This window comes from Heterodontus francisci, chromosome 5 (genome assembly GCF_036365525.1).
Source record: "Heterodontus francisci isolate sHetFra1 chromosome 5, sHetFra1.hap1, whole genome shotgun sequence".
NCBI lineage: Eukaryota > Metazoa > Chordata > Chondrichthyes > Heterodontiformes > Heterodontidae > Heterodontus > Heterodontus francisci.
In genome coordinates this window covers 155,372,061-155,386,959 of record NC_090375.1, presented here as the reverse complement: position 1 = coordinate 155,386,959, position 14,899 = coordinate 155,372,061, and the positions used below count along the sequence as shown (strand labels likewise).

General features: G+C 42.4%; 1 protein-coding gene across 5 annotated transcripts in view; it reads left to right on the top strand.

Moving 5' to 3' along the window:
- The window catches only part of lrrfip2 (leucine rich repeat (in FLII) interacting protein 2), a 235,164-nt gene that overhangs the window by 179,144 nt on the left and 41,121 nt on the right, over positions 1-14,899 (top strand). For all 5 annotated transcript variants that reach the window (XM_068032281.1, XM_068032276.1, XM_068032279.1 and 2 more), the window contains one exon: positions 7,434-7,463. In XM_068032281.1, the coding sequence (XP_067888382.1) occupies positions 7,434-7,463 (30 nt within the window). The remainder of the gene's footprint in view (positions 1-7,433; positions 7,464-14,899) is intronic.

The window sequence follows — 14,899 nt, the reverse complement described above, 5'->3', positions numbered from 1 at the left end:
TCCCTTCCCCCCCTTCTCCCCCCTCCCTTCCCCCCCTTCTCCCCCCTCCCTTCCCCCCCTTCTCCCCCCTCCCTTCCCCCCCTTCTCCCCCCTCCCTTCCCCCCCTTCTCCCCCCTCCCTTCCCCCCCTTCTCCCCCCTCCCTTCTCCCCCCTCCCTTCTCCCCCCTCCCTTCTCCCCCCCTCCCTTCTCCCCCCTCCCTTCTCCCCCCTCCCTTCTCCCCCCTCCCTTCTCCCCCCTCCCTTCTCCCCCCTCCCTTCTCCCCCCTCCCTTCTCCCCCCTCCCTTCTCCCCCCTCCCTTCTCCCCCCTCCCTTCTCCCCCCTCCCTTCTCCCCCCTCCCTTCTCCCCCCTCCCCTTCTCCCCCCTCCCTTCTCCCCCTCCCTTCTCCCCCCTCCCTTCTCCCCCCTCCCTTCTCCCCCCTCCCTTCTCCCCCCTCCCTTCTCCCCCTCCCTTCTCCCCCCTCCCTTCTCCCCCCTCCCTTCTCCCCCCTCCCTTCTCCCCCCTCCCTTCTCCCCCCTCCCTTCTCCCCCCTCCCTTCTCCCCCTCCCTTCTCCCCCCTCCCTTCTCCCCCCTCCCTTCTCCCCCCTCCCTTCTCCCCCCTCCCTTCTCCCCCCTCCCCTTCTCCCCCCACCCTTCTCCCCCCACCCTTCTCCCCCCACCCTTCTCCCCCCACCCTTCTCCCCCCACCCTTCTCCCCCCACCCTTCTCCCCCCACCCTTCTCCCCCCACCCTTCTCCCCCCACCCTTCTCCCCCACCCTTCTCCCCCCACCCTTCTCCCCCCACCCTTCTCCCCCCACCCTTCTCCCCCCACCCTTCTCCCCCCACCCTTCTCCCCCACCCTTCTCCCCCCACCCTTCTCCCCCCACCCTTCTCCCCCCACCCTTCCCCCCCCACCCTTCCCCCCCCACCCTTCTCCCCCCACCCTTCTCCCCCCACCCTTCTCCCCCCACCCTTCCCCCCCCACCCTTCCCCCCTCGAAATGTTTTCAGACCAACTTAACAACAGGGACTGGAGCACATGCGGTGCTCCAGACAATGTAAATATTTTCAGAGCAACGTACCTTGGAACAATCTCCTCTGTCTAATAAAAATGAAGCAAATGTCCAAAATGACTAAATAATTGAGATAAAATGCCTCCTTCCATTTTCAAAAACTCTCGCCGAAGCTTTCGGAAGATTGACGCACATGCGCACACGGTCTCAGGCCCTCTGCGCATGCGCTGCGGTCCGGATTGTCAGGACCAGTTTGCGCATGCGCAGAGGCAAACCTGGCGTGTCCCCCGAGGAAGATGACGTTACGCGATGACGTCATCTGCGCATGCGCAAAACTGGCCCTGGCAATCCGGACCGCAGCGCATGCGCAGAGGGCCTGAGACCATGTGCGCACCGCAGCGCATCCTGATGACGTAGCGTTGTCATCAATCACTTTGTTCATATAATAGGTCTTTAAAATTACTGTATTTCTATTTCAGGAATGCAGTATATTGCTATGAAATACCTCTCCGATGAGAAGAACCTGGTCATACAAAGAGTTAAGAAGTTGACACATTGTGTAGTAATTTGGCATTCAGCAGTACTCCCTCCAACTGTCGATTCATACCCAGGATAGTGTATTTGTTTGGATCAACATATTCTCGTCATGGCAACCGTGAAGCATGTTGAAATAAATGCACTATTTTTGTAGTGTGATCATTGAGGCGCAAATATTTTGTGGTGTTATAATCTGCAATTTAGTTCATTTATATTATCGCAGAAAATGCAATTGAAAAAAGTCACCAGTCAAGTTCCTTGAACTTCATATGAGTCAAGAATATCTGCCTCGTGTATTAACAAGTCATAAAAATGGTTCCAGTCAATTGTATTTGCAATATTGCATCTTGTATAATTCCAAACTGTTATTGTGTTCGACGAGCCCTAACTTGCTGGATTACAGTTTTCAGCCAGTTCCCCAGGGTTTTTGTGTTGAAGAACAAGCGGGCATTTCCTTGGTTTGTTATTGAAACTATCTTAATTGGATTTCAGGAATTGAGTTTTTATGCTCTTGCACTGGCTAACTTGATGATTACTTTTGTTTGGTTGTTAACTTTGAATCAGACTCTTGATGTGATCACCCCTATATAATAGATGCTTCTATTGCTGCTCCCTTGCAAGGTGTTGCCAATGGAGCATTTGTAATGTTCTGATTTAAAGATTAATTTAATATCCTGTTTAGTGTTACGTATGTAGGCACTATTTCCAGATTGTAAAGTAGTGTAAAGGAGACTAACTACAGGGACAGTCTCGTGCCTGTTAGGTGCCAGGCAGTATGAAATTGCCAGCAAGGCTTGTGATCTTGAGTCATTATTGGTCTTGCGTTGCCTGCTGGTATTCTAATTCAACATAGGCCAGCTTTAATATCTGGCCTTTAGAACAGTGGTGACTATATCAAGATTCAGTAAACATCTCCAGTATAGCAGTTGATGAGTTAGATGGGTATAAAATAGTTTTTGTGCACCAGTGGTGAGAGAACCATCCAGACTCTTGGTAGTTAAAGGGACGAAAAGTTGTTTTTCAACCAAGGTGTGGAATTCTTTGCCAGAATTAAAAGATCATCCTGCATTGGCAGAGTCCTTTTGCTGTCCTGTCTTGGCACATGGGTCCCTTGATTTGGCAATAATGTCAATGTAAACTTGCTGGCTTTGCTGTGGCCAGTTTCCAGGAAGACCTTGTTTAAACAGAACGCTGCAAGTACCCCTTGAGATCAGTTCCAAAACCAGTTTCAGTATTTTGTCTGAATGAAGAGCAGGTGTTATGTTTTCGGATTCAGTGTTTGAATGCTGAAGGAAAATCAAAGGCGAGGTAACTAATTTGTAAAAATGGGCTGCATCTGATGCCAACCATGTTTGGGAACGTGCCTTGTAAAAGAAACAAAAGAAAGGCTTGCATTTATATAGTGTCTTTCCTTATGACCTCTCAAAGCTCTTTACAGCCGATGAAGTACTTTTGAGGTTGTTAAGACCAGCTGAGAGAGGGGTCACAGGCTCCCCTTTTGCCCCTTCTCTGGTTTGACGCAACAGTGTTTATCTTTTTAACATAGTGATTTAACTTACCACCTCAGTGAGCGCTTGCCCCTGTTAGTCTAATACATTTTCAAATGAACCAATCAGACAGGTTTTCTTGAGTTTAAACAAGAAAGATGTAATTTTATTAACCTTATCACTCTAAACGGGTTAAAAATACTAAAATATACGACACATCCACGCTCACATTTACATGAGAGGCGCACACATACACAAATAGATTACAGAGGTAAAAACAGAGTTGGGAGGTTGGAGTAAAGTCTGTAATAAATGGAATTTAAATACTGAAGTTTAGTTTAGAGATACAGCACTGAAACAGGCCCTTCGGCCCACCGAGTCTGTGCCGACCATCAACCACCCATTTATACTAATCCTACACTAATCCCAGATTCCTACTACATCCCCACCTGTCCCTCTAATTCCCTACGACCTACCTATACTAGGGGCAATTTTATAATGGCCAATTAATCTATCAACCTGCAAATCTTTGGCATGTGGGAGGAAACCGGAGCACCCGGAGGAAACCCACGCAGACACAGGGAGAACTTGCAAACTCCACACAGGCAGTACCCAGAATCGAACCCGGGTCCCTTGAGCTGTGAGGCTGCGGTGCTAACCACTGCGCCACTGTGCCCCCCTAGTCCCAGAGTCCTTAGTTGAAGTGGTAGTCCTGAAGTCCTCGCTGGGCCACACACTCTTCGGGCTTGCTTTTCAGGTTCCAGAAGGCAGAAGAAGGGCTTTATCCATGTTCCCTGGTTGCTGGCTGTGCTGGGCTGTAGGTTTGCAGCTTAGGCTTTACTGGAGAGAGAGAGAGAGAGATTGCAGCTCTCTTGCTAGCTTATAGTTACAGTCTGCTTCTGAAGCACAATTCCCAAACTCCCAGAGTTACACAAGCAGTCAAGTGATGTGACCACCTCTTTGTTTGAAAAAGCATCTTCTGGAACGATGTTTGAAATTCAAGGCTGTTCAGACATACTTGGTTGGGGAGATGGGGTGGTTGGCTCTTTCAAAGTCAATGGGTGTCGGTGGCTTTTGGCGACCATGTTGACAAAACCATTTTAGGTAATTTAATTCGAGAGCACCCCATTGTTCTGGCTAGACTGGGTAATCACCTCTGTCTTCCAGCTGGCCTTTGGTTTCTCATGTGCAAATTGCGTGTGGCCATCTTGACTGCTCACTGTCTTGTTTTTAAAAGTTATTTGTAACGATCTCAGTAAAAGTCTCGGGCAAAGTTCCACACGACAAAATTAATATTTCCATTTGGCATGTGGGGTTTTCGTCACAAGGTGTAGTCACTGTTGTAATGTGGGAAACATGGCAGCCTATTTGTGTCCAGCAAACTCCCACAAACAGTGATGTGATACTGACCAGGTAATCTGTTTGTTATGTTAATTGAGGGATAAATTCTGGCTAAGACAATCGTGTGTACTTTGGAGGGTGAAGTGATCTGGGCGGCTTCTGTACTTTCTGATGGTTAATTCGGTGTGTTGGCAAGCGGCCGCATCACAGTCATCTGCCATGTGTTTACAGTATATTTTAGCCTAGAGAACATGGGGATTTTTTCTACTTGTATTCAGGCTGCCCCTCCCTATTTTATAGGTGTTTTCTTTCATGTTTCCATTCCCCTTATTTGAGTGGCCTTCGGTCACACACTGCCCCAGGCAAACAACAAATTAATGTAAGGCAGGGGTCACCAATACATCAATCACGAGCTACTTGTAGCTCACGTTGGCCTTTGAGTAGCTCGCATAAAGCTGCTGACAGCGCAGTCTAGATGCCTGCATCATCCTGCTAGCATTAATCCGTGCCTGCGCACCTCAACGTCACTGCACACTGACATCATCACGGGATGAGCGAGCAAGCAGGGGGGTGGCTCGTGATATTTTTCTTTTATCAGAAGTAGCTGTCACTAAAGAAAAGGTTGGTGACCCCTGCTGTAAGGTGTCTAAGAAATTTGCTGCATAGTAATGCTGCAGAATAGTCGGGGATGAATCATTGACTTTTCTCTTCTCATCTCCCTACTCCTCTCCTCCTCCTTTCTTTTAGTGAAGTGTCATATTACCTGAGCACTTAAAAGTATAGGTTTTTAGATGCAGGGCAGCATTTCTTACTTTGTGGATGACTGTGGAAGTAGGTAGTGTAATTTTTAAAAAAAACTTAAGTCATTGCATATTTCTGTAATTAAATGTCTCTATTTTGCTTCTTAAAAGTCTTAATTTATTTTTTGACTGTAATGTAAGTTTCACCAAGAGTGCAGCTAGCTATATATATATATATATATATATATGTATATATATGCGCATCTATTGGTCAGAGAACTTGAGCCCAAAGCAGTTCAGCTGCAGTTATCAAACTGACCAGTGAAGTTGCTGTGGAGCAAATTTGTCCATTAAGTTGCTTGTATAAACTGCACAACAGGATGCATTTGGTACAGTAAATAAAGATGTCTGTGAATTTACTGAGTATGGAGATTTGAAGAAGTCATAAGGCACCAGTGAGTCAGAGATTTTCAATCTCTTATCGCAAGCTCCAAATCTTTGGCAAGTAGTGGTTACTGCTGCATTTGAGTTTCTGCATAAAGGAACAGAAGTAGTATGTCTATCGATAACTTTGTAGCCTGGGTCTTGGGAGATTGAAGCCCATTGTACCTGACAGAATAAATGTAACTCAACTGCGCTATCGTAACCCAGTGTTTCATGCATGCATTGGGCTAACCATGACATTTTGGCATACGTAGAGTAATTGTTATGATGCACCATTGCATCATTACGAAGGTAATAAGTTCATGCACACTTACACCACAATGCAACATTGACGTTGCCACCTGAACATGCTGCTGCAATTCTTGGTGCCAGTTAGATTGGAGTAGCCCGGTTGAGAACGAGCCTCCCTGGCCACTGATATCAGGTCTGCCACAATTTTGTTCTTATATGGTTGCTTGCTGTGGGAGACCCATGTCATGGGACCGTAACTGATGAGCAATATAGAAGTTGTCGATGAGTTTTAAATACTGGCTGAAATTTATTAAACATACCATTAGCCTTCTTAATTGCTTGCTACACCTGCATGTTAGCATTCAGTGGCTTATTGATGAGGGCACCTAGGTCCCTTTGTACATCGACACTTTCTAATCTCTTAATATTTAAGAAATACTCTGCACATCTGTTCCTCCTGCCAAAGCGGATAACGTCACATTTTTCCACATTATATTCCATCTACCATGCTGTTGCCCACTCACCTAGGTCTTTCTAAATCCCCTTGAAGCCACTTTGCATCTTCCTCATAACACACATTCCCGCTTAGTTTTGTGTCATCTGCAAACTTGGAAATATTACATTTGGTCCCCACATCCAAATCATTGATATAGATTGTGAACAGCTGGGGCCCAAATACTGATCTTTGCGGTACTCCACTAGTCACAGCCTGCCAGTGCGAGAATGACCCGTTTATTCCTACTCTCTGTTTTCTGCCTGTTAACCAAGATTCTTAATCCGTGCCAGTGTATTACTTCCTATCCCATGTGCTTTAATTTTTCTAACCAACCTCCTGTGGGGGACTTTATCAAAAGCCTTCTGAAAATCCAGGTATGCTACGTCCACCAACTCCCCTTTATCAATTCTGTTAGTAACATCCTCAAAAAACTCCAACAGGTTCGTCGAACATGATTTCCCATTCATAAATCCCTGTTGACTATGCCCAATCGATCGTTATTATCCAAGTGTCCATTTATCACATCCTTTGGAATAGATTCTAGCATTTTCCCTGCTACTGATGTAAGGCTAACAGGTCTATAGTTCCCTGTTTTCTCTCTCCCTCCCTTCTTAAATAGTGGGGTGATATTTGCTACCTTCCAATTTGCAGGAACCGTTCCAGAATCTATAGACTTTTGGAAGATTATCACCAATTCATCCACTATCTCCATAGATACCTCTTTCAACACTCTGGGATGTAGCTGAATGACTATAAAATTTAATGAATGTGCAATGTCTTTACAACAAGTTTTTTTAACGATTGAAAGACTTGTTGCAGTGCAAACTGAATGACAAGCTTTTGAAAGCAAGAACGCAATCAGATACAAAAAAATTTAATTAAATAATAATTTAACATAATACATTTCATCCTGTACGTTTCTGAAATTCTATTATTAATCATCTGTTCATTGGTTGAGCATGTATTTCTGTAAGGAAATTATCTGGCACTTCAATTTACATTAATGTTACATCTATTTTTTTCCCGAAGTAATCACTTCCAAGTTCAGTAGATAAGGGATGTTCGGATTATTTTTAAAATTTCGTTTGATATGGTTAACTATATTAGGCTTCTGTTGGTACTTTTTATAAATTAATGTGCCACTTAATTTTTTTGTTCCCTTACAGTTGGATGAGAAGACGGAATTGTTTTCTCGGGTGAGTAATAAGTAGTTACTAGCAGAGACCCGTGAAACATTTGCAGTCACATTTGTATCTTTATTGCAACAGTATTTCTTTAAATACAGGATTTCAGGTTATTTCACCAAAGACTATAACAGCCTCAAAACTTCTCACTCTGGAGAAAGCTGCATAAAGCTGTCCATGTGTGAAAACAGGCCAAATACAAGTTTTGTCATAAGTCTGGCCTTATGGCTTGTTCATTGTCTTGGAATATGAAAGTCTAATTAGGGACTATTTGCTCCTGAATTGAAAAGGCAGTTTTATATCTGATAGGCTTGATATTATTCCAGGAATAAACACTCTATTTCCTTGAAATTTGCGTTTAATAATTTTAGCATCTATCATGGAAGAAAACAGCTTCCTACATAGGAGCAGGAGTAGGCCATTCGGCCCTCAAGCCTGCTCTGCCATTTGATAAGATCATAGCTGATACGGTTGTGGTCTCAACTGCACTTTCCTGTCTGCCCCCACAACCCTTGACTCCCTTGTCTATCAAAAATTTATCTAATTCAGCCTTGAATAAATTCATTGACCCAGCCTCGACTGTTTTCTGGGAAAGAGAATTCCACAGACAAATGACCTCAGAGAAAATATGTCTCCTTATCTGCATCTTAAAAGGGAGACCTCTTATTCTTAAACTGTGTCCCCTAGTTTTAGTCTCTCCCACAGGGGGAAACATCCTTTCAACATCCACCCTGTGAAGTCCCCTCAGGATCTTGTATGTTTCAATAAGATCACCTCTCGTTCCTCTAAACTCCTACGGGTATAGACCCAACCTGTTCAACCTTTCTTCATAAGATAAGCCCTTCATCCCCAGAATGAGTCGAGTGAACCTTCTCTGAACTACTTCTAATGCAGTTTTATCCTTTAAGTAAAGGAGACCAAAACTGTGCACAGTATTCCAGATTTGGTCTTATCAAGGCCCTGTGCAGCTACAGTAATACTTCTCTACTTTTATACTCTATTCCCCTTGCAATAAATGGTAACATTCCATTTGCCTTCCTTATCACTTGCTGTACCTGCACACTAACTTTGTGATTCATGGACCAGGACACCCAAATTCCTCTATCACCAAGTTCCGCAGTCTCACCATTTAAATAGTATACTGCGTTTCTGTTCTTCTTGCCAAAGTGCAAAAATTTATAGTTTCTCACATCTAGCAAATTAATATTTTCCCCATCTACCAAATTTTTGCCACTCGCTTAACCTATCTATATCTCTTTGTAGACTGTTCATGTCCTCTTGACAACTTTCCTTCCTATTTTGGTTTCATCGGCAAATTTATCTACCATACGTTCGGTCCCTTCATCCAAGTCATTGATGTAGATTGTAAATAGTTGAGGCCCCAGCACTGATCCCTGTGGCATTCCACTGGTTACAGTTCCTAACTATCAATATTGTTCTATGACAAAGTCTTTATTTCAGACTCCAGTTTCGTATCAACAATTGTAACTGCTCCTTCCTTGAGTTCAAGTTCGTGAGGTGGCATGCCCATTGGTGTTAGACTGTAGAAACTCTGGAGGGTATAGACTGTTATCATTACTCTCGTCTCTAGAATCAACATTGATATATTCTTTTAATTCATCTTACAGCTTTTCTGACACTTTTTCATTCAAATCTAGTGAATCTTCATTTTTAGCACAAAGAATAGCTTTCGCACAATAAATTATATCAAATCCTTCCCATGCCATTGCACTCTTCCCATGACATTCCTTCTATCCCTCCCATGCCATTCCCATCCCACTCCTGTCATCCCCAACCCTCCCATCAATCCCATCCCTCAAGGAAACAATCTCTCCAGCCAGGGTAACTTTGTGTTGGGTTCCCATTACTTTCCACTGTTTTAGTTCTGCAACAACCCCCTATGCTGTTGCCGCCACCGACCATTGGAAGCAGCACATGTGTCACGTGCTCTGCTCCTCTGCACGCCCCACTTTACACTGCATGCACCAGGCAGCACCCACCAAATAAACCCACCGACAGACATGCCCCTCAAACTGACCAATCAAAACAGTCCAGACAGACAAAAGCTTTATTATAGATAGTGATTTCTGTATTCCATTGCAAATTTTGTCAGCTCCATTGAGGGTAGTTTGCAAAGTTACACATTTGGCTTAGAGTTGTTAAATTGTTTATGGCTAATGTCAATGGAAACTCATGGAATAGCACAAACTTATAAATTTTCTTCAGAATTGAAAACTTTTCAAGTTAAAGATTTTAGTTCAAGTATCCGTATGCTGTGTTGAACCTTCTATTAAACATCTTGAAATTATTTATTTTAGTTACAGGCAGTCTGAGTTGTTTAGGTAAAATGCTACTTCAGCCACTGGAGACTATATTGCAACTGTGGTACTTTAGTTCACTCTTCAGTCAGATTAAAAGGGAACAGCTTCATGCCTATAGAACATGTCCACATAACAAAATGCTGAAACAGCTTTTGTGGGATGGGTTGTTCTTTTCCCAGCATCCACAGTGGCAGAGAAACTGCTCTGTCCTCTGAGTTGAATCTAAATGTACATGTATGGTATACAATGTTAAGTGGCAGGCCTGAGATAATTTGGACACCAGAACCAAGGGGACAGCAAGATAAATGTTGCTGATCCCAACTCTGCTAGTGAATGCAGTCCCATGTTGAGAATTCTTGGGACCCTGGGCTTATGTTTGGAAAGAGTACAAAAGCAACATTCAACTTCAGAAAAAACAGATTTTGATGGGTCAGTTAAGGAAGCTGAACTGGGCAGAACAGTTAGATGAGAAAAGCATAGGAGAAAAGTGGATCATGTTTAGGAATATGTGAACCACAGTCGGCCATTTAGTCCCTCAAGCCTGATTCAGTCAGATCATGGCTGATCTGTGACCTAACTCCACATACTTGCCTTTTCCCCACATCCTTTCATAACTTTGGTTAGCAAAAATCTATTAACATCTGATTTCAAGTTAATAATTGATTATTAACATCAATTGCCATTTGTGAATGAACATACCAAACTGCTACCACCCTTTGTGTCTAAAAGTGTTTGCTAATTTTAGCCCTGAAAGGTTTGGCTCTAATTTTTAGAGCCACCCAACCAGCAGAAATAGTCTCTATCTTATCTATTTCCCCTTAATATCTTGAAAATTTTGATCAAATCACCCTAATTTCTCATAATTTAACCCTTGGAGTCCAGGTATCATTTTGATAAATCTACACTGCACTCCCTCCAAGGCCAGTATATCCTTCCTACGGTGTGGTTCCCAGAACTGTTCTCAGTACTCCAGGTGTGGTTTAACCAGGGCTTTGTATAGCTGTAGCATAACTTCTAACCTGTTGTATTCTAGTCCGCTGGATGTAAAGGTCAGCATTCCATTGGCATATTTGATTATTTTTAGTACCTGCCCATGATTTTAATCTGTGCATGAACCCCCAAGTATGCATGAATTTCCAAGTCTCTTTGGACCTCCACTGTTCTTAACTTTTCATCATTTGGGAAATACTCTGCTCTATCCATTTTAAGTCCAAAGTGGATGACCTCATTTTTGCCTACATTGAAATCTCTTGGCCACAGTTTTGCCCTTTCACTTAATCCATTTGTCTCTCTTTGTAATTTTATGCTTCCATCCACACTGCTTACAATGCCACCTATCTTTGTGTAATTCGCAAACTTGGATATGTGACTTTCTATCCAATCGTCTAAGTCATTATTAAGTACGATGAATAGTTGAGGCCCCAACCTAGATCCTTGTGGGACAGCACGAACCACATCTGCCGATTAAAGTACCTGCCCATTATTCCTGCTTCTCTCCTGCCATTCAGCTAATTTTTTTTAACCAGGTTAATAATTTGACTTTAGTTCCATGTGCTTCAACTTCAGCTAATGAGTCTCTTAGGATGATTTATGAAATGGCTTCTGGATATGGATAGCATCCATAGACAACCCCTGTCCACCACTTTAGTCACCTCTTCAAAAAATGCAGTCAGGTAATTGTCAGGTCATGCCTGACTAACAAATCTATACTGGCTGGCTGGCGCTGATCAGCTGAAAATTTTCAAGGTATTCAGTCACTCTATGCTTAATTATAGATTCTAGTAATTTCCCAACATCAAATGTTAGGCTAACTGGTCTATAAATTCCGTGGTTTCCCTCTGTCACCTCGCTTAAAAAGCAGAGAGACATGCACAATTGCCCAATCTAAAGGAACAGTTCCCAACTGGAGAGAGTTTTGGAAGGTTTTGGGGCATCTATCCTACTCTTTTTCAAATTCTGGCATGGAAAATATCTGGTCCTAGGGATTTGTCATTCTTCAATACCATTATTTTCTTCATTACTGTTTTCTTTACATTAATTTTGGTGAGTCGCTGTCCCTGATTTAATATTAGTTTCTTCAGGATGGCCAGCATGCTAACCTGTTCCTTTGCTGTAAATACTGATAAGTAATTATTCAGCATGTCAGCCATTTCCTTATTTTCAATGTCAATATCACCATGATCAGTTTTCAAGGGGCCCATATTGCTCCTGACCACGCTCTTTTTCCTAATATAATTGTAAAAATGTTTTGTATTGATTTTGATATCCCTCTGGGCAGTCTCCCTAGTACACAACTTGTATTTGGAAGTAGTGAATGGAAGATCTGAGGAAGTACTAAAAGAAATGGGGGAAGTACGGAGAGCTAAGACCTGGATAAACTTTATACAAGGATATTTGAAGAACTATTTTGAGGAAATTAATTCCATAGGCTTAAGGCCTGAGCTTTGTAAAGCAATTATAACAAAAATCTTCAAAAAAAAAAGGGCAGTGGAATGATTGGCTAAAAGAATCATTCAATGAACCTAAGACCGTGTTAGAAACTTGAAAGAGGAGGGAATTGTGAAACACCTGATAGCTGTTGTTTAGTAATGAAGAGGCAACATGGATCTAAGAGAAATGGCTTGCCTAATAAGTTTATTAGAGTTCTATAAGAACAGACCTTGTTGGTAGAATTTCTGAGGATGTATGTTCAGATTTCAGCTTGGGTTTTGATACCATACAAATTTGGGCGTGGCTAGGTCACACATAAAGCCATGAAATTAATTACCAAATCATATGTTTTGGTTGTTGGTGGAGGGATAAATGTTGGCCAAGACACAAAGAGAAGTCCCCTGCTCTTTTTTAAAAATACTGCCATAGCATCTTTTACATCCATCTAAGAGCACAGTTTAACGTCACATCCAAAAGAGAGTGCCTCGGACAGTACCTTGCACCCTCAGTATTACAACAACAAATTGTATTTATGTAGCATCTTTAATGTAATAAAACGTCCAAAGGAGCTTCACAGGAGCATAATAAAGCAAAATCTGACAGCAAGCCACTTAAGTCAATATTAGGGCAAATGACTGAAAGCTTGGTCAAAGAGGCAAGTTTTAAGGAGCATCTTAAAGGAGGAGAGGTTTAGAGATGGAATTCCAAAGCTTCGGGTCCAGTCAGCTGAAGGCACGCCACCAATGGTGAAGCAATTAAAATTGCAATACTCCAGAGGCCAGGATTAGATGAGCATATATCTTGGAGGGTTGTGGGGCTGGAGAAGATTTGAGATAGTGAGGGATGAGGTCATGGAAGAATTTGAAAACAATGAAAATTTAAAATCAAGGCCTAGCTTGACCAGGAGCCAGTTGTAGGTCAGCAAGCACTGGGGTGATGGGTGAATGGGACTTGGTGCAAGTAAAGGACACGGGCAGCAGAGTTTTGGATGACCTCAAGTCCACGGAGAGCAGAATGTGGGAGGCCAGTAGGGAGTGCGTTGGTATAGTTAAGTCTAAAGATAACAAGGCATCCACTAGATTATGTGCTCAAGTCCCAGAAGTGGGATATAGAAATTTGCTGCACAAGGCATCAGAACATCATAGAAAGCCTTCAGGAAAGGTAACGTACCATCCAACATGCTCTTGCCTATATGTAATTCAAATCCACACGATATGGGTTTATTGTTCATTCCCTCTGAAGTGGCCTGACAAGATCTCAATTACAATAAAAATTGCTACTCAAGAAGGTGGCCCACCACTACCTTAGGGCAACTTCCAATGGGCAATAGATACAGCTTTGCGAGCATTATCCAGCTTTTATTTATTTTTTTAAATTAAAAATCCAATTTATTTGAATCTGTGTTTAGCATTTATTTTCTTTCAGGTAGGACAGCAGTCTTTCTCAACTATATCTTTCATATGGGGCCCATTCAATCCATTATGCTTGTGCTGGGTCAGCTCTTTAACTGTAGCTGTTCATTGTCATCTCATTGCCCTGCCCTTTGCCTGAATGCTTTTGTGTTCGCCCTTTACAAATATTTACCCTGTTCCCTTCAAATTATGTTATAGTCTCTGCCCAATGTCTGTGATTCTGTGACCCTTAGTTATCCATTCGCCAATCAGTGGAAATGATCTTTCTCTATTTACGCCCTGAAAACCTACCATAATTTTGAAATTTTTACATCCCTCCACCCCAACCTCTGTTCCAGTAAACAGTAATTGAAAATACATTAACGTGAGTTAAATTTGAGAAATAAACTTTGTTAAACATCCCACCAAACCATAGCCAAAGAAAATGATCGAGCACCAATAAAATTAGTGGTAGTTGATATTTTTAGTAAAGATATATAATTCCTGTCAAAATTGAAAAATGTTGATGTTTTTCAAAGCATGTGAATAGGGAATGTCCTTCATCCAAGTTGTTTTTGCATGGTTCTTAACTCGCTTCAATGCGATTTTCTGTTTCGCTGGATAACGTCCAAATCAAATGCTTGTCTTAGTTCGCATGATTAAGGGTTTAATTTCATGCTGTTTTGTACAAAAGAACAAGCTATGTGGCTTTCTTAATTAGCTTGTATGTTTTAGCTTAATGCCCGTAGATAAAATTATAACTCTACCTAAGAAGTCTGAATGGATGAAGCATCAGTTCAGAATTGTTCTCAATGAACTGAAATATTATTTCTAATTATCAACGTAGGAACTTTTTAAGAAGTGAAATTTTGGAATTTGTTAGTTAACTGAAGAAATGAAGGACATCACAATGAGCCTCGATTAGCCAGTACCCCATAATTTGTACTTTGTCGTCACTGGAATTTTCCCAGAAATTGGAGTTGGCAGCATATTGGTGGGATTTGGCCAAGAAACGAGCAGGACTCTGGACTTAGCTTTTTTTTTAAATTCATTCATGGGTTGTGAGCGTTGCTGGCTAGGCCAGCATTTATTGTCCATCTCTAATTGCCCTTGAGAAGGTGGTGGTGAGCTGCCTTCTTGAACCGCTGCAATCCATGTGAGGTAGGTACACACTAAGAAGGAAAGCCTCCGTTGAAAATAGGAAAGTTCATGAGGACCATTTATTTGTTTGTTTTTATGAAAAACCTATTCTCTGGATGACCCTAGCAAGGCCAGCATTAATTGCCCCTCCTAGCAGTTTGATACA